The sequence below is a fragment of the Hyaena hyaena genome, unplaced genomic scaffold (genome assembly GCF_003009895.1).
Source record: "Hyaena hyaena isolate Hyena2069 unplaced genomic scaffold, ASM300989v1 scaffold_838, whole genome shotgun sequence".
Classification (NCBI taxonomy): Eukaryota; Metazoa; Chordata; class Mammalia; order Carnivora; family Hyaenidae; genus Hyaena; species Hyaena hyaena.
Window position 1 is genome coordinate 87,123 of NW_024081465.1, and position 19,845 is coordinate 106,967.

Here is a 19,845-nt window from a genome sequence, read left to right on the forward strand (position 1 = left end):
AGACTTTACTATAGGCTCTGAGTAAATAACTTCAAAACGTTCTAGCTCCCTTATGGCATTAATATGCAGGAATGCTAGGGTACTCATAGATACATTAAAGTAGTTCACCATTGAGCAAAGGAACACACAGAGTAGAAATGTCAAATTTTAGTTAATACAAAGACAAACTAAGTTTTGATGCGAAATAAAGGATTAGATTTTGTCATTTGAGGAAGGCGTTCTGGGATCTTTTAAAATTTCTGAGCCTCAATTTTGTATAATTAAGATTAAAGCCTCTGTAGCTTTGGAAAGCAGAAACCAGAAAACATGTGATCTCTGTCTCCAGTGTTCCTGGGATTTCTGCAACAAACCCCAATATGCCCACTGCTACCCTGACACACTTGTCACAAGAAGCAAAAGAGAATTTAGAAATGACTTAGCATAGAGTTCCTCAGAAATATAGAGATACCCTCTGGGGCTCACAAAGCAATGGAGAAGCTCTCAGATTATGGAGGTCCTCACTATGAGGTGGTGGATGTTCACTGGAGCTGAAAGAGAGTCCTTGGAGAATCAAAGAACATAATGTGTTAGATAGCAGATGTCCCTCTATGAGAGGGAAACACATAAAACTAGCCTTCATAAACGAATTTCCATTCAAGGAGAACTACTTGAACTACATTTTAAGGTCGATCTTCCTCCTTCACATTTGGATTTACCTCTGTCATCTGCTTCCTTCCCACCTACCTGGGTGTGAGGCTACCGTGTCCTTTCTCTTCACACCCCGCAGCTCCTTCTCTTCCTCCAAAAAGATGACCAGATCTGGTTTTGATACAATGAGACCTGTTTATCAAAAGAAGGAATAGAATTATTGCTGGAGAGTCTACCTTTCAACCCAGTATTGTACTCAGTAGACAAGAGAGGACATGATAGAAATCTAAAAAAAATGACTTGCAAAACACTGTTGCCCAAGAAAGAGTCTCTTTAGCACATGTAGGAGAAGTTTCACATATTCACATCATGACCCACTTCCGAGTACTACCAGTACAAGAAGCAGTGAAAATTGGAGTCTAAGATGTGGGCAGTACCGTCTTATGCCACTCAGTGTTCAGAATTGCCATGAATCTACAGAAATGGTGGTGGTACCATAAAAAAAAAACGGAGGCTAAAACTGAAAAGGAAGCCTCATGAGGTATTGCTCTACATCTACAAATCCCTACTTGCTTCCATTACTGCAGGGATCTGAATTCCAGTCATGCAAAGAGCAAGCTTCCAAGAAAGAGTCTTCAAAGGAAGGAACAAAGTCCTGAGTGTGGTTTGGGAAATCTGGAAAGTGATCCTCACCCAAGAAGTGGAGGTGCCCATAGGTCTCTAGTATCACATCCCTGTACAGTTCCCGCTGACTGTGACTCAGGCATCCCCACTCCTCCTGAGTGAATTCTATGGCCACATCCCTGAAGGTCAGCAGTCCCTGCAACAAATACCAGAGTTATCCAGTGGCCATTGGCAGTGTTCATAATGGTACCTAAGATGAAAGAGGGAGTTAATGTCACTAGGTAGACTCCAAAAACTGACCTTCACTGCTTACCTGCTTGTACCCACTGACCTTCATCCTTCATTTTACTTAACCTTTTTTCTCTCTTATATTTTACCTCTGGCAAAACACCCTATGGACACAGTCTCCTGTGATAGAAACAGAAAACATTCAACAAAATGTAAAGTCTGCCCTAAGGAACAGCATGGGCAGGCCCACTTGGAGCTTATCCCCTGACTCATACCTATGCAGATAGATGATGAAGTTGACTCCTGGAGTGAGGACAGCTACCTTGACCTCCTTGTAATATTAAAATCTCCACCCAAGGAGAAGCACAAACCTCACTTACACAACACACAAAGTATGTATAGAGGTGTTCTCTATAGGACCATGTGCCACCTTATGTCCAGTTCTACATAAGATGACAAGCTTCCACTTCCTAATTATCACCCGAATCTTAAATAAAAGGAAATCATCACACACACACACACACACACACACACACACACACACACACACCCTTGATCTGTAAGTCTCTCCTTTGGATGGTATTCCCTCTGATCTCCTTATTGGCTGCAAATCAAAGTTCCTTTGTGTGATGACAACCCCAGTTGCTGTACTTTCTATCTAAGACTCTATTATATTTAAGGATTTTCAGACACACAAATATGTTAATCATGTGATTCTTGTTTTCATTTTCTGACAATGAAAAGAAGTAAATAAAAGGGCATTTCTGTGACCAGAGTGTGGAGTAAAACAAAAAGTTCTTTGGCCTTTTTTCTTTTTGTTATTCTATCATGTTTTGCTGGTTTTTTTTCTTTTTCTCTCCACATGGTGATGAGACTCTTTCAGTGGCAGAACTTCACCTTATATCTGGCAGCCCAATGACAGACACCTGAGACATGCAAACATGCCCTTCCTCAAGGAAATCATAGCTCCTTTCTTGCCTTAATGTTTACTTTTTATAAAATACTTGAGACAGGCAGAGTATGACATTCTTTTATCAATGGGCTACAAGGTGTGTGGAAATTTAATTGAAGCTACATTTCTTTTGCCTTTGTTCTCCCCATCAGAGACTACAAGAAAAGACAAGCTTAGAAAAAAGAAGTTTCCAGCTGAAATGTGATGGGTTCTGCACAATGCTCAGTAAATCTAAGATCCTTAGGAATGATGAAGGGAAAGATCAATATTATAGAGGAGACATCTGGTAGAGAGCACCAAGCCAATTAAAGAAGTGAAGACAAACTAAATGAAACATATTGTTACCAGTGGTTAAGACATACCAAAGGACACATTATTGGGAGCCATTTCTGAAGTCACTAGTTGAGAAAATTCCTTGGGAGGTTAAGGCAAGTTTGCACAGCCTCTTGCCATCAGATGATGACTGATATCCACCCCCCACTCAATTATTTCTACTTGCGCACCAACCCCCAAGGCACCTTGTTGATTGGTTTTGGGAGTGACCTGTCCCCTTATTCTGGCCCTGGTATGATGACTGCACCTTGTAAAGGAACTTATTATGGGAACTTCAACTTTTGTGTTTATGGGAACAGACCTCATTTCTCTGATAGGTCCTGTTTTCCTCGATACTTCCCTTGAGCTATAAACAGGCTAATGACCCTTACTCATAAAAGATTAACCTTTACGTGTAAAATTCTGTTTCTGCCATTGCATTAGTCCAAGAGGTTCATACAGGTCAACATGTAAATCAACTAACCAAAAATGTTTCTCATGCCCTAGCTGTTTAAGAAATCATAGACTAAAAACTGGACACAAAAGTAAATGCACTTGAAGAGGCTATTCTATGTATTGGAAATGAGATAAACCCTTTAAGGGTATGGTTGGCACTCTGGTGCCATAAGGAATATAACTGGACAATTAAGTCTTGCTCGGAGACAAAGAGCTGAACTTAGAAGGAACAGATAAGGGCAGAACATAAGTTAGTACCTATACCTTTGCTAACTGGTGATGTACAGCCGTCCCTTCCCTAAGGCCTACATTCCACAAACACCTTCCCTTACACCGACAGCTGTGATGAGGATGGATAAGAGTATCAACAACTTAACCTATGACTTAATCTTAGCATTATTAAAATCTGTATGTTAGCCTGTTTTTCACTAAGAACACCCTGTTATTTTCTTGGTTACTCAACCTCACTATAATTGGGGCAGTTCTGCAAGAATACTTCTGTAATACCTGTTTCTGTACACTTTCCAAAGGATCTTACCACAGAGAACTATCCATTGTGAAAACTCCATTTTCTGATGCCATGTTATTGTTTGATCTATAAATAAAGACAACAAAACCAAGAGTGCAGAGATGCCTGCCTGGTGATCAGAAAGAATCTCGGGGTTGGGGCGCCTGGGTGGCTTAGTCGGTTAAGCGTCCGACTTTCGCTTAGGTCATGATCTCACGGTTCGTGGGTTCGAGCCCCGCGTCGGGCTCTGTGCTGACTGCCAGCTCAGAGCCTGGAGCCTATTTCAGAGTCTGTGTCTCCCTCTCTCTCTGACCCTCCCCTGCTCACGCTGTCTCTCTCTCTCTCTCCTAGAAATAAATAAAAATATTTAAAAAAAAAAAAGAAAGAATCTCGGGGCTCTCTCACTCTCTCTTGCCGACATAATCCATCCTTCAGGGACCTCTGGACTGGCTGCAGCTGGACTCCAGCAACACATGATCACTGATGTGTTCTCTGGCCACCAAACTCTAAGTCAGATTATCAATTATAAGAATATAGTGGACTTATACAAAGTTCAATCACAAATCGTTTCAGTAGAGGCTGCTTTGAGGCAAACAGACTTGAGCAATGGATTGTAAAGAGGCCCATAGGGCCCACCTGGCTGAATAGAGGCAGGCCAGCAGGTGACCTGACTCAAAATATCTACAGGCCCTATCTAACAAATGGGCTACTTACAACCAGGCAGAATTACCAAATAAGGGGAAATTCCAAAAGTCACCATACATTCTCAAATTCCCCCTGCAAAATCAGCCCCAACTCACTGCCCCATGGCAGGCATCCTTTCCTCTGCTGTCCTGCTCACCACTCCCTTGAAGTGTATTCATAAATCTAGCGTCCTATTCTGCCACAGGTGAATTCTGTTCACCACTCATGCCCTTGGCTTCCACATGATCATCAACCTGTATTTGGGAGCCCCCATCTGAATCAACGCCATATGTAGAAACCTGTTTCCCTGTCCTGTAATGTCTAGTATATTTTAAACAGAGTATCTTTTTTCACATTTTAAAAACCAAGACTGACCCCCTCCACCCTTTTTTTTTTTTAAACATTCTGAGTTATTCTGGGCCTCAGATCCATCCTGTGTATTTTTGCATTCATTTTTTGGTGCAAAAAGGTGGGTTTTTTTAATAGCATGATTTAGGCCGGGTGGGCACCAAGTGCCACAATGGGGCTGTGAAGAGTGACTGGCTACAGACTATGCAGTTAGGGGACGTAAAGGCAGAAGGGAGGCCTCCAGAAGGACTCGGATATGCTCAAGGGGAATCCTACGATCCTGGAGGCCTTGTGTTTTTCCTTTTCTTACTCCTAGTCTACAGAAGCTACTAAGCAGGGAACTAAAGGGAAAACTAATGTCCTTGACTGAAATCCCAGGACCAGACCCCATCAGCAATAGGATTCTTGGACTCAACGCCTTCCCCTTTGGATCTGTCCTAAAGGGGATGTTTGCAATACTTGCAAGACTTTCTTTCAAAGTGACAGGTGTTGATGCCCTACTGAAAGCCGGGTTGGAAAATGTAGAGAAGACTCCAGGTTATAGGGGAGAAGAGTTCTAAAGCCCTAACCTTGAGTATCATTCCTGGGAAGGTTTTAAAACTTAGGTGAAAACATGAGGCAGAAACATCAAAAATACGGAAATCAACATTTGCGATTTCTAAATCCATGAAATTTAAAGGGAAAGGATGGCATGGCCTTCGACCTGGGACATCAAGTTTACCTGAGAGCTGGCCATTTCTTCTTCTTTCCCCTCGTCCTCTAGATTTCTTTCTCAGAAGGTATTTGTGGAGAAATCAGCTGCATCAGGAGAAAATGCCCTAAAGGCACCAAGAGAACTTCTCACCAGAAACGTGCTCACTGCCATAAAGGACGTTGAAATGCAGTGGGTCCAACTTCCTAGTTGTTTGTGTCAGAAGGTTTTCAGAAACCAAAACTACCTACTTGGAGCCCAATCTCTGAGTTTTCCTTCTGTATTTTCAGGGGCTTCCACTCCCACAGAAACCCAAGACTTCTTCTACACCATACGAACAGTGTGCTGTGCGGACCTAATCCTCCCACACTCGTGTAGAGGAGACCCTGTTACCTCTCCTTGAGCAAAAGCCTGCACTCAACTCTCATAAATTAATGGGAAGCGTTCCTGCTTAACTCTGGCCATACGTAAAATCACCTGGAGCACTTGAATGACACTGCTGTATCCATCCCCACCAATTGACAGAATCTGAGGAGAGGGTCCATAGCAAGGGTCGTTTTATTTTTTTTTTAATGTTTGTTTTTATTTTTGAGAGAGAGAGAGAGACAGAGTGCAAGCGGGAGTGACAGAGACAGAGGAAGACACAGAATCCGAAGCAGGTTCCAGGCTCTGAGCTGTCAGCACAGAACTCAGTGCAGAGCTCAAACCCATGGACCACGAACGAGATCATGACCTGAGCCAAAGTCGGATGCTAACCAACTGAGCCACCCAGGCGCCCCAGAAAGGGTTGGTTTTGAGACTCCACATGGGATCCCATTGGGAACCATTTGGGTAAGTAAGGAAGGCTATGGTTATCATCCAGATTTAAACTCACTTCCTCTCCACTGATCAGAGTTTCTGGACATTGGAAAAAAGAGTTAGAAACTTAAGAGCCAAGCACACCTTCAGCTCTTTAGCCAAACTTTTCCATGTCTTCTTCATTTCCATTGAGATGGGTCTAAGGAGCCACGGGCGTCTTCCCGATTCCCCCTCTCAGTTGGTTTGGAGAAACTACTCTCTGCACTGGGAATAAAGTTGTTTCTGTCCTTATTGACACCTGAGCTACAATCTTAGCATTCAAGCCCAATGCTACCAAGCACCCCCTGCCACAGAGAACTAAAACAATTCAAAGAATATGGGTCTCCCATAAATAGCAATGGGTCCCAGTCTATGAACTTATTCCTTTGTGTTAGGCCTTTTGAGCATTACATACCCGTTTCTCAGTACCCCGATTCATTTATTTGGAGGAAATTTCTTTGAAAAATGTCATACCAGAATTTCTTTTCCCAAAAAGGGGGGAAAGTCTAGAATTTTACACCAGTAACCACAGTTGTAAAGAAGGGGAAATAATGATATTTATACATGTTTTCTAATCTCTGTCTCTGATGGACCTTTAGGTGAGGTCAGTGGTACTGATCATTTATTCCTATTGGAAGAGCTACCAACCTTCTTGTGAGGAAAATGTTCAACAGATATTGGCACAATCCACAGTGCATCACTCATTAAGTTTCAAATAGATCCCTGAACATCTATGCCTAAAATTAATCCTCACCCTATAAATAAAGAAATCCAAACAGGGCATCAAGCACAAAATAGAGGCTTACAAAGCTCAGAACCTAGATCATGGGTCACGCTCAAGCCATCTTGGGCCACAGCTGCTGTAAAGGCCAGGACTTGGGACCATGGCAACCTGTGGGAGCCAGAGGCCATGGGGTGGAGGAGGTCCTGGGGGGGAGGAGGAGGGATCCAGGGGGAAAGGCAATCCTGGAAAGGAGAGTCCTGGCAAGAGAATGGGATATTAGGAGGAAGAGTTGTTCCAGTCCCTATAACACCCCTTCCTGTGAAAAAACCCAAAGGCTGAGGATGGAAGTTTGATTAGGACTACTGAACAATAAATCATTGTTATCTCTCTGTATTCTGTTGTTCCCAAAGTTCATGTACTAGTGACAATGATTTCCACAGAAAACCAATTTTTCCCTGAAACTGACCCATGCAGGCCTTTTAAAAAATATTCCAGTGGAAAAGGATAGCCAGTGTCTATTTACCTTCACTTGGGAGGAATGGCAATACACCTGGTCAGTAATCCTCAGGGTTCCACAGGGTCCTCCTTATAGTGACTGCCTTAAAGACTATATTGAATGATAGTAAGTTTTCTGCAGTCTCTTTTGTTATAGGATGTACATCGATTTGCACTCTGCCCCCTTCTCAAGGTTCTTTGCCTGACACCAGCATACACCTGTGGAAACTTGTGGCTTTAAAGAGATATAAAGTGCCCAAGAAAAAGTGGTTTGCTTAAACCCAGGTTAGATATTTAAGGCACCTGGTGTCTGAAAAGTGATTAGATTTCCAGGCATCCTGAAAATCAAAAATCTAAAACCTGTGTTCCAATTCTGAGGCTTTCTCAGACTTTTTGGGTCTTGCCTAATTTGGAATGCAAGCTTCTCTCTTATAGCTCAAAGTGTATATACTGTACTACAAAAGGACAAACTTAACCCTATTATTTCAGAAGTGTGGGATGGCATAGTAGTTGAGTCTTTAACGAAGACTCTAAATCCATAAAGAACTTATTAAACTCAACACCCCCCCTCCCGAAACAAACAACCCAGTTAAGAAATGGACAGAAGACATGAATAGACAGTTCTTGAAAGAAGACATCCAGTTGGCTAACAGACACATGAAAAACTGCTCAATATCATTCTTCTTCAGGTAAATACAAATCAAAGCAATAATGAGGTACCATGTCACACCTCTCAGAATGGGTAAAATTAACAAAAGAAGAAACAACAGGTGTGGGCAAGGATGAAGAGAAGGGGAACCCTCTTCCACTGCTGGTGGGAATGCAAAGTGCTCCAGCCCATCTGGAAAGCTGTATGAAGTCCTCAGAAAACTAAAAATACAATTTGGGGCAACTGGGTGCCTCAGTTGGCTGAATCTGACTCTTGATTTTGGCTCAGGTTGAGACCTCATGATTGTGGAATTGAGCCCCACATGGAGCTCCACACTAAGAATGGAGTGTGCTTGACAGTCTCTGTCTCCATTGCTTGCTGCTCCTCCACCCCTGCCCCCAAATAAATAAACATTTAAAAACAAGAACAACTTAGTTTCAGTCCATCATGGCCAATAAAGATACTTATATTAGGGGTGCCTGGGTGGCTCAGTCAGTTAAGTGTCCGACTTCGGCTCAAGTCATGATCTCGCAGTTTGTGGGTTTGAGCCCTGCGTCCGGCTCTGTGCTGACAGCTCAGAGCCTGGAGCCTGCTTCAGATTCTGTGTCTCCTTTTCTCTCTGGTCCTCCTCTGATCACACTTTGTCTCTCTCTGTCTCAAAAATAAATAAACATTACAAAAATGAAAAAGATACTTATTTTAATCTTCCTAAATTTATTTTTTAATAAATAATTTTTTTTTTTTTAATTCATTTCTAGGAGAGAGAGAGAGAGACAGCGTGAACAGGGGAGGGTCAGAGAGAGAGGGAGTCACAGACTGAAACAGGCTCCAGGCTCCGAGCTGGCAGTCAGCACAGAGCCCGACGAGGGGCTCGAACCCACGAACCGTGAGATCATGACCTAAGCGAAAGTCGGACACTTAACCGACTAAGCCACCCAGGCGCCCCAAATCTTCCTAAATTTCTTAAGACTTGTTTTGTAGACTAGCATGTCATCTATACAGGATGATGATCGATGTATCTCAGATGTTTTGATTTTAGGACTCATTATGGTTCTCATTCTGTGCATGCACAAGCCCAGGGGTCAAGACATTGATAGGAAAACAATCTCAAGTAGATTGCCTCTTGAAATTACATCTACCCCAAGCATCCTTTTCCTAGGGAGCATCTTGGTAACTTTTTATACCCTCTCTTCCATCATTGTAATTTTTTTCTTTTTCACTAGACCACCTGGAAGCAAGTGAACATCTGGGGCTTAATCAATGCATTTTTCCCAACTGCCAGCCCATGTTGTCTTGAGTGACTCCCACTGTGTATCCAGGTTCTTCTCTGTATCCTGGAGGAATTACAAAACTTCCTCATCTTATGAGAAAAATGTAGCCTGTTGTTCTTCATGTCAGCCATTTATATATTCATGCTCCATACAGCATTATGTAGAATTACAACCCAGTGACATTGTGGGTAAAATTATCAATAAGGTAATCTATTCTAGTAATAAACAACAAATTATATCCATAGAATAAAACCTTTTATATTTATTATATAATTGCCTGTACAGTTATGTTGTTAATAGTCCCAAGAATAATGCCAAAATCTTATTGGTAATATAACTGGTTGTCCTGTAATAATGCAGAAATACTTGAAGTTATCTTTGTGTATCTTTCAATATGAGAGATTATATTTGCTCAACACTTATTTGGGGATGGGGTTTGATGACAGCTGCACAAAAACAGTTAACAAGTTAGAGGATCCATCAAGAAATAGGAGTGAGGGAAATTGTCTCTGCATTGTAATGCAACTGAGCAGAGATGATGCTGTAGGGAAAGCTAGGCTTTAGGGAATGTAAGCATTAGAGACAAAGTGGTGAACATTGTGCCTTGTACCCTAGGAGAAAAGTTGAAGTCTTGACAGGTGACGATACTCAAGGAAATTTATTAGCATGTTTAAGTGCTTTCAGTTATAATCATAATATTGAACTGCTGGCACAGAAGAAAATGCAGGCAGATGTGTCAGCTGATATATGAAGAGAATACTGGTAGGTAGCAAATAATAGATTTTTCCTGTCTGAGATCAAGTTAAATGAATTAGGTGATGTGCTGTATTTCACTTGGTCTGTGTTAAGCTTTGATGCCAGTGGACTCCTTTGAAAAGAAATAGGTTACAAATATAGTCTTTGGCAGTCTCAATTTTTTGGACAAGAAATGTTGCTTTATTTTGAGAGAGAGAGCATGAGCAGGAGAGAGAGGCAGAGGGAGTGTGAGATAATCTTAAACACTGTCAGCACAGATACTAAAGCAGGGCTCAATTCTACAACCATTCCTGGGATTATCACCTGAGCCGAAATCAAGAGTCAGAGGCTCAACTGATTGAGCCACCCAATTGCCCCAAGAAAAGAATTTCGTTATTAGTAGTACTATATTTGTTTACCTTGTTAAGAATAATAGATAGTTGACCCCTAAATAATGTGGGAATTAGGGCCATCGATGCCATGGTGAAGTTGATAATTCATGTATCACTTCTGATATCCCCAAATTTAACTGTTAATAGACAACTGTTGACTGGAAACCTTACCAATAACATAGGCAATTACACATTTTGTATCGTGTGTGTGTGTGTATGTGCGTATATATATGTATGTGTGTATCATGTGTGTTTATGTATATTTATAAATATGTGTGTAAGCTTACTTCTATTATATATACATACACACACAGATATATGATATACATATATAGATATATACACACATATATACACACACACGATACAAAATGTGTAATTGCCTTTGTTATAATATGTACATATATATGTATATAATAAAACATATATATACATATGTGTATATATATGTCTATTAGAAATATATATAGTTTATTATATATATGTATATATATATTCTATTATATATATAATAGAAGTAAGTATAGTCTCACAATAGAAGCTAGAGAAGTATTAAGAAAACTGTAAGGAAGTTACATTTACAGTACTCTACTGTATTTATAAAAAAAAAAAAGTGTGTGCTGATAGATCCATGCATTCAAACCCATGTCTTTCAAGGGTCAAATTTAGTTACTAGTAATATTGGTCCAGAAATCTGAATGTTTATGTTAAATTGATTATTCTGTTACAAAACAGACATGGAATTGGCTTAAGTAGAATAGGATTGTACAAAGTTTTTCTAGACAAATTTAGAAAGACAAAACTGGGAATATCCCATAGGCAGGGAGATAAAGAAAAAGCCCTTTGTCTCCCCAACTTCATCCAGAACCCTCTCTTGTAAAGCTTTTCTAGGTCTGGCCCCCTCCTGGTCTCTCCCTTCACTGAACAGGTTAGAGGAAGTTTGGCTCGCTGCTCCTCCCACTTCCCAATGGTAGGTGCTAATGTTTTACTGAAAACCCAATACGGAAGCAAAGTCTGTAGGTTTTGGTGACTTAATTTCTTTCTTATTAAATTCTGTGCCTTAAAAGGGGTTGGGACAGGCCCTGCCAGAATATGCCACTTTGGCATGTGGATTATTTGGAGCTGAAGGCAATGAAGGCAATGAAGACCTTGTAGGCTCAAGAGGAACATTGGTCCCTCCTTTAACTACATAGAAGAATCTAAATTGGGGGCCCTTTCCATAATAAGAGTTATTACAGAGATAAAGTTTATCTGAGTATTCAACATATATGGCAGAGGAAACATCTAATTACCAATATCAGGGAGCAAGAATTCATGCTCTTTCAAGGGTCTTTCTAGCTGGAATAAGAATCAAAAGGACAGAAGAGATTAACAGGAGAAAATCAAGTGTAATGGCACATGTACAAGGAATCCACAGAGATATGAAAATTTTAAAGAAAGGTAAATGAGGTATATATGTGATTCTGAACTAAGGCAAAGAGAGTAGAGGTCCAGGATTTCAGAGGAAAGGATCATAATTCACAGGGGGATAGAAGAGCAGAAGTCAGGTAATTAGACATTTGCCATACCACAGAGATGAGTCACTCAGAGAAAATATATTTAATAACCTTTATTCTGAAAAAGATTTTCAATTTAGACTCTTCTGTGTGGTTAAGAAAGGAACAAAAGTTTCCCCCTGAGACCATACAAAATGGCACATTCTGGCTGTCCTGAACCTCTTCATCAAACGCCTGCTCCTCCCTATTCACCCTGCCAATACTATTCCTTTATCTTAAAATCCCAGACTCCTACACCCTTCTCCTTGGTTCAGGATGACATATATACCTCATTTTGCCTGCCTGACTTTGGAATGTCTATGTGCCTATGGATTCCCCCTAGGTATGTAGTAGGATTCTTGCACAGAGTGACGTGACAAAGAGGCTTTTCTTTCGAGGAAGCCTTCCTTATTTGTGCTGACCCAGGCTCAGTGGGGTTCATACCTGAAAAACTGAGCCCTGAATGCTGCAATGTGTAGCCTTTTATGCATTTTCTACTTCTTCGTTTAGCATATATGGGCAACAGATAGACATACAGTCCGACTGGGTGGTATTGTGTTACAAGGTCGTGAGGGAGGTCACCTACACACATAGCCAGGTTGCTTTTTCTTATCTTGAGGTCTTTTCTCACCACATTCCTTAGGGAGGGGACTCTACCACATGACCCTCTTTGATCCTCAACCCGCCTATCTTGGGTCAAAGAGCATCATCTTGGTTTAGAGGTTTATATTTCCAGGACATCGTCACAAGTGTGGCCATTTTTCTTTCAACCACTGCTTCAATGAGGCTGGAGACAGACTGTAAAACCAGAGGAGCTAGGCAAGGTAGGATTAAGAAAGCTCCCAAAATCAAGAGAATAATTCCCATGAGGGTTTTGAATCTCCTGAGAGTTGAAAACCATCCTCCGAATAACTCCCCAGAGTCCCAATCTTTCTAGCTCTGGACTGGGATGTGAGCACCCTTTCTCATTCGATCTGTGATTTCTTATATGACTCTCCTTTCATCATCTATCTGCAGGAGGCAGTTACTCAGGTTAAACATTCCATGAACTCCTCCCTCAGGAGCAAGCAGGTAATCTAAGGTGAAGCAGTTTTGATAGCATTGCACACTTTGGTTTGCTGCTTGGCTACTAAGTTAAGAGCTCTGGCATTTTCATTGGTTATAATTTCTACTACAACTGCTTGCAGCCTGGTTATGTGGTTTCCCATGGAAATAGGAGTGCGGTAGCCCCAGGACCCATCCTCTGCCTAGGTGGCAGGACCGTATTATTGGATTATGTTTGGGAGGGCATTCATCATCATTTCAATTTCCAATTCCTTCCTTCCTTCCTTCCTTCCTTCCTTCCTTCCTTCCTTCCTTCCTCCCTCCCTCCCTCCCTCCCTTCCTTCTTTTTCTTTCTTTCTTTCTTTTTTTCTTTCTTTCTTTCTTTCTTTCATCATTTCAATTTCCAATTTCTTTCTTTATCATTTCAATTTCCAATTTCTTTCTTTTCTTTCTTTCTTTCTTCATCATCATTTCAATTTCCAATTTCTCTTTCTTTCTTCTTTCTTTTCATTTCTTTTCTTTCTTTCACAAGTAGTTTATTGTCAAGTTGGTTTCCATATAACACCCAGTGCTCATCCCAACAAGTGCCCTCCTCCATGCCCATCTCACCCACCCCATATCCATCAGTCCTCAGTTTGTTCTCAAATTCAAGAGTCTCTCATGGTTTGCCTCTCTCCCTTTTCCCAACCATTTCTCCCCTCTTCTCCCCCATGGTCCACTGTTAAGTTCCTCCTAATCCTCCTATACATGCAAACATATATTTGTCCTTCTCTGCCTGACTTATTTCGCTCAGCATAATACCCTCAAGGTCCATCCATGTTGCTACACATGGCCACATTTCATTCTTTCTCATTGCCATGGAGTATTCCATCGTATAGATAAACCACATCTTCTTGATCCATTCATCTGTTGATGGACACTTAGGCTCTTTCCATGTTTTAGCTATTGTGGAGAGTGCTGCTATGAACATTGGGGTACATGTGCTCCTATGCATCAGCACTCCTGGGTCCCTTGGGTAAATTCCTAGCAGTGCTATTGCTGGGTCCTAGGGGAGTTCTATTGTTAGTTTCCTGAGGAACCTCCACACTGTTTTCCAGAGGGGCTGCACCAGTTTACATTCCCACCAACAGTGTAGGAGGGTGCCTGTTTCTCCATATCCTCGCCAGCATCTTGCGTTCTCTGATTTGCTCATTTTAGCCACTCTGACTGGCGTGAGGTGGTATCTCAGTGTGGTTTTGATTTGTATTTCCCTGATGAGGAGGGATGCTGAGCATCGTTTCATGTGTCTGTTGGCCATCTGGATGTCCTCTTTGGAGAAGTGTCTGTTCATATCTTCTGCCCATTTCTTCACTGGGTTGTTTGTTTTTCGGGTGTGGAGTTTGGTGAGATCCTTATAGATTCTGGATATTAACCCTTTATCTGATATGTCATTTGCAACTATCTTTTCCCATTCTGTCGGTTGCCTATTAGTTTTGTGGGTTGTTTCCTTTGCTGTGCAGAAGCTTTTAATCTTGATGAGGTCCCAACAATTTATTTTTGCTCTTGATTCCCTTGCTTTTGGGGATGTGTCAAGTAAGAAGTTGCTGCGGTGGAGGTCAAGGAGGTTGTTTCCTGCTTTCTCCTCTAGGGTGTTGATAGTTTCCTGTCTCACGTTCAGGTCCTTTATCCATTTTGAGTTGATTTTTGTGCATGGTGTGAGAAAATGATCTAGTTTCATTCTTCTGCATGTTGCTGTCCAGTTCTCCCAACACCATCTGTTAAAAAGGCTGTCTTTTTTCCATTGGATATTCTTTCCTGCTTTGTCAAAGATCAGTTGGCTGTATACTTTTGGGTCCACTTCTGAGTTCTCAATTCTGTTCCATTGGTCTATGTGTCTGTTTTTGTGCCAATACCATACTGTCTTGAGGATGACAGCTTTGTAGTAGAGGCTGAAGTCTGGGATGGTGATACCTCCCGTTTTGGTTTTATTTTTCAGTATTACTTTGGCTATTCGGGGTCTTTTGTGGTTCCATACAAATTTTTGGATAGTTTGTTCTAGTTTTGAGAAGTATGCTGGTGCAATTTTGATTGGAATTGCATTGAATGTGTAGAGTGCTTTAGGTAGTAATGACATCTTAACTATATTTATTCTTCCTATCCATGAGCATGGAATGTTTTTCCATTTCTTTGTGTCTTCTTCAATTTCCTTCATAAGTTTTCTATAGTTTTCATCATACAGATCTCTTGTATCCTTGGTTAGGTTTATTCCGAGGTATTTTATGGTTTTTTGTGCAATTGTGAATGGGATCAGTTTCTTGATTTCTCTTTCTGTTGCTTCATTATTGGTGTATAAAAATGCAACCGATTTCTGTACGTTGATTTTGTACCCTGCAACTTGGCTGAATTCTTGGATCAGTTCTAGTAGGCTTCTGGTGGAGTCTGTCGGGTTTTCTATGTAGAGTATCATGTCATCTGCGAAGAGTGAAAGTTTGACTTCCTCTTTGCCAATTCTGATGCCTTTGATTTCCTTTTGTTGTCTGATGGCTGATGCTAGGACTTCCAGCACTATGTTAAACAACAGTGGTGAGAGTGGACATCCCTGTCGTGTTCCTGATCTCAGGGGGAAAGCTCTCAGTTTTTCCCCGTTGAGGATGATGTTAGCTGAAGGCTTCTCATAGATGGCTTTGATGATGTTTAAGTAGGTTCCTTCTATCCCAACTTTCTCGAGAGTCTTTATTAAGAAGGGATGCTGTATTTTGTCAAATGCTTTTTCTGCATCTATTGACAGGATCATATGGTTTTTATCTTTTCTTTTATTGATATGATGGATCACATTGATTGATTTGCGAATGTTGAACCAGCCCTGTAACCCAGGAATGAATCCCACTTGATCTTGGTGGATGATTCTTTTGATATGCTGCTGGATTCGATTTGCAAGGATCTTGTTGAGAATTTTTGCATCCGTATTCATCAAGGATATTGGCCTATAGTTCTCTTTTTTTGTTGGATCTCTGTCTGGCTTGGGAATCAGAGTGATGCTGGCTTCATAAAATGAGTCCGGGAGTTTTCCTTCGACTTCTATTTTTTGGAATAGCTTGAGAAGAATTGGGATTAATTCTGTTTTAAATGTCTGGTAGAATTCCCCAGGGAAACCATCAGGTCCAGGGCTCTTATTTGTTGGGAGATTTTTGATCACTGATTCGATTTCTTCACTCGTTATGGGTCTGTTCAGGTTTTCTATTTCTTCCCGTGTGAATTTTGGTAGTGAGTGTGTGTTTAGGAATTTGTCCATTTCTTCTAAGTTGTCCAATTTGTTGGCATATAATTTTTCATAGTATTCCCTGATAATTGCTTGTATTTCTGAGGGGTTGGTTGTAATAAGTCCATTTTCATTCATAATTTTGTCTATTTGGGTGCTCTCTCTTTTCTTTTTGATAAGCCTGGCTAGAGGTTTGTCAATTTTGTTTACTTTTTCAAAAAACCAACTCTTGGTTTCATTGATCTGTTCAATTGTTTCTTTGGTCTCTATGTTGTTTATTTCTGCTCTAATTTTTACTATTTCTCTTCTTCTACTGGGTTTAGGGCGTTCTTGTTGCTCTGCCTCTAGCTCCTTTAGGTGAGCTGTTAGATTTTGGACTTGTGCTTTTTCTAATCTCTTGAAATAGGCCTGGAGAGCAATGTACTTTCCTCTTAGGACTGCCTTGGCCGCATCCCATAGATTTTGAATTGTTGTGTTTTCATTTTCATTTGTTTCCATATATTTTTAAATTTCCTCTCTAATTTCCTGATTGGCCCATTCGTTCTTTAGTAGGGTGTTCTTTAACCTCCATGTTTTTGGAGTTTTTCCAGACTTCTTTTGTGATTGATTTCAAGTTTCAAAGCATTATGATCTGAGAGTATGCATGGTAGGATCTCAATTCTTTTATATTTATTGAGAGCTGTTTTATGTCCCAGTATGTGATCTTGGAGAATGTGCCATGCGCACTTGAGAAGAAAGTAAATTCCCTGGCCTCAGGATGTAAGGTTCTAAATATATCTGTGAGATCCATCTGGTCCAATGTGTCTTTCAAGTCCATTATTTCTTTAGTGATTTTCTGTCTGGTTGACCTATCCATTGCTGTAAGCGGAGTATTAAAGTACCCTGCTGTTAGCGCATTCTTATCTATAAGCTCATTTCTGTTTGTGATTGTTTTAAATATGTAGGTGCTCCCATATTCAGTGCATAGACCTTTATGACTGTTAGTTCTTCCTGATGCATAGATCCTGTAATTATTATGTAATGCCCTTCTTCATCTCTTGTTATTGTCTTTAATTTAAAGTCCACTTTGTCTGATATAAGTATAGCTACTCAGGCTTTCTTTTGATATCCAGTAGCATGATACATATTTCTCCATTCCCTTACTTTTAATCTGAAGGTATCTTCCTGTCTAAGTTGAGTTTCTAGGAGACAGCATATAGATGGATTTTGTTTTTTATTCATTCTGCTACCCTATGTCTTTTGATTGGAGCATTCAGTCCATTTACATTCAGTGCTATTATTGAAATTATGTGGGTTGAGAGTCTTTGTATCCTTTGCAGGGTTCGTGTTTGTGGTGGTGTCTCTGGTGTCTTTGTTTCTTGCAACCTTTCCTTCAGACCCCCTCACGATTTCTTGTAGGGCTGGTTTAGTGGTGACAAATTCTTTCAACTTCTGTTTATTTGGAAAGATTTTTATCTGTCCTATTTTGAATGACAGGCTTGCTGGATAGAGGATTCTTGGCTGCAGATTTTTTTCTGTTCATCACATTGAAGATCTCCTGCCATTCCTTTCTGGCCTGCCAAGTTTCAGTAGATAGGTCTGTCACCAATCTGATAGGTTTCCCTTTGTATGTTAGGGCCCTTTTCTCCCTAGCTGCTTTCAAAATTTTCTCTTTGTCCTTATATTTTGCCATTTTCACTATGATATGTCGTGCAGAAGATCGATTCAAGTTATGTCTGAGGGGAGTCCTCTGAGCCTCTTGTACTTCAACGTTTACTTCCTTCCCCAGGTTGGGGAAGTTCTCTGCTATAATTTGTTCCAGGACTCCTTCAGCACCTTTCCCTCTCTTCCTCTTCTGGGTTCCTATGATACAGATATTGTTGCATTTGACCGTATCGCTGAGCTCTCGAAATCTTTCATGTTCCTGGGCCAGTCTGTCTCTTTTTGTGTCAGCTTCTTGTTTTTCTATAATGGTGTCTTCTAAATCACTTATTCTCATTTCTGCCTCTTCAATCCGTGCATTGGAGGCCTCTAATTTATTATGTATCTCATTTATCGCATACTTTAATTCTTCATGCCTATTTTTATTCTCCATTTTGTCTGTAGCCAGTTTCTTTGATGTCCCCTATGCTTTTTTCAAGCCCAGCTATTAATTTTATGATTTTTATTCTAAAATCTTGTTCAGTTATGCTGCTTATATCTGTTTTGAGCAGTTCATTAGCTGTCAATTCTTCTTGGAATTTCTTTGGAGGAGAGTTCTTTCGTTTCGTCATTTTAGTTAGCTTTTTGTCTCTTGTTAGATTTAAAGACTTGTTATGCTCTCTGCACCTGTGAGCGCTGCTGTATCCAAGAAGACTCTTTGGCTGTCCAGTGCCTATCCTTTCTGAGAGTGTTTTTTGAATGGTATCTCTTGGTCTCTCTTGTTGGGACCTCGGTTATTTTATTTTCCTATTCATAGTGATATTTGGGACTCTCCACCATGTGTACTTTGGTTGTTTCTTGAGGTAGCCATTAGAAGGCTTTTTCAGTGGATTCTGCGTCCTTTCTCTCCCAATCTCTTGGGTTCTGTAAGGTTTCCTATGGCTTCAGATCTTTTCCGTGTGAGATATGGGGGCGAGTGCAATGCACGGAGCTCCCTACTTCTCCAACATCTTGGCCCCTCCCCACAATTTCCAATTTCTAGGGCATGTCATTTCCCTTGAGTCTTCCCGTCCCCATAGTCTTGGGACTCCCAAATGGTCCCCTCTGGCAAGTGCGAGCATGAAGAAGGGTGGACAAATAGTTCCCAGCACACATGACCCTGACCGGCCCAAGGGAAGTACTAGATAGGCTGTCCTTCCACATATCCAGTATAGTCCACCTGGGGCCCGCCATATGATGACTGTGTCAACATTGTCCCAAGCCTCTCGGAGATGAGAGAAGTTACACAAAGGGTGGGGAGGTGCCTCTGGGACCCCCACCATTGGGTTTCCTGGGCAGTTAAGTTATAAAATCTTTAGCCTAGGCATGTTAAGTTGCCAACAGAGATGGTGGACTTTCTCCCCCACTTGCCAAGACAGTTTTTCCCATAATTGAGCTTTTGTGGAGCCAAACACCAGTAAAAGGACTGGGGTATTCTGTTCCACTATAAAGTTAGTGGGGAATTAATTCTCTAGCCTCCCATCGCCATTGATTCTTCATGTTGGTACCAACGAAGCATCCTATCCACAAAGGGAAGGTGAGTGCTAACAAAAACCTCTCACCACATTCCCAGCTGGCCAGGGTGGCCTCTGCCAATCCTATGGTGAAAAGTAGAGCAAGAATCACAATAACAGCGAGAGACAAAGGGTGACAGCGCATCACAGTAAGGAAACACCTATAGAAAATAAGGATAGTCTATTTGTTCCACCCGACTGTCGATTCCTCAACTTCTGCCTTGTGTAGATTAGTCAGCTTCTGGAGTGACTAAAGCAGGGATGTAGTCTCCCAGAGCCTCTGGAGTTAGATTGCTTCTTCTGTATGGTCAGCTTGCACACC

General features: G+C 41.1%; 1 protein-coding gene across 1 annotated transcript in view; it reads right to left on the minus strand.

The window, feature by feature from the left end:
- Positions 1–19,845, minus strand: part of LOC120222053 (zinc finger protein 93-like) — a 63,614-nt gene that overhangs the window by 18,786 nt on the left and 24,983 nt on the right. The window contains exons 4-5 of the mRNA XM_039219739.1: positions 1,321–1,447; positions 724–819 (exon numbers count right to left, since the gene is read on the minus strand). Of these exons, the coding sequence (XP_039075670.1) occupies positions 724–819; positions 1,321–1,447 (223 nt within the window). The remainder of the gene's footprint in view (positions 1–723; positions 820–1,320; positions 1,448–19,845) is intronic.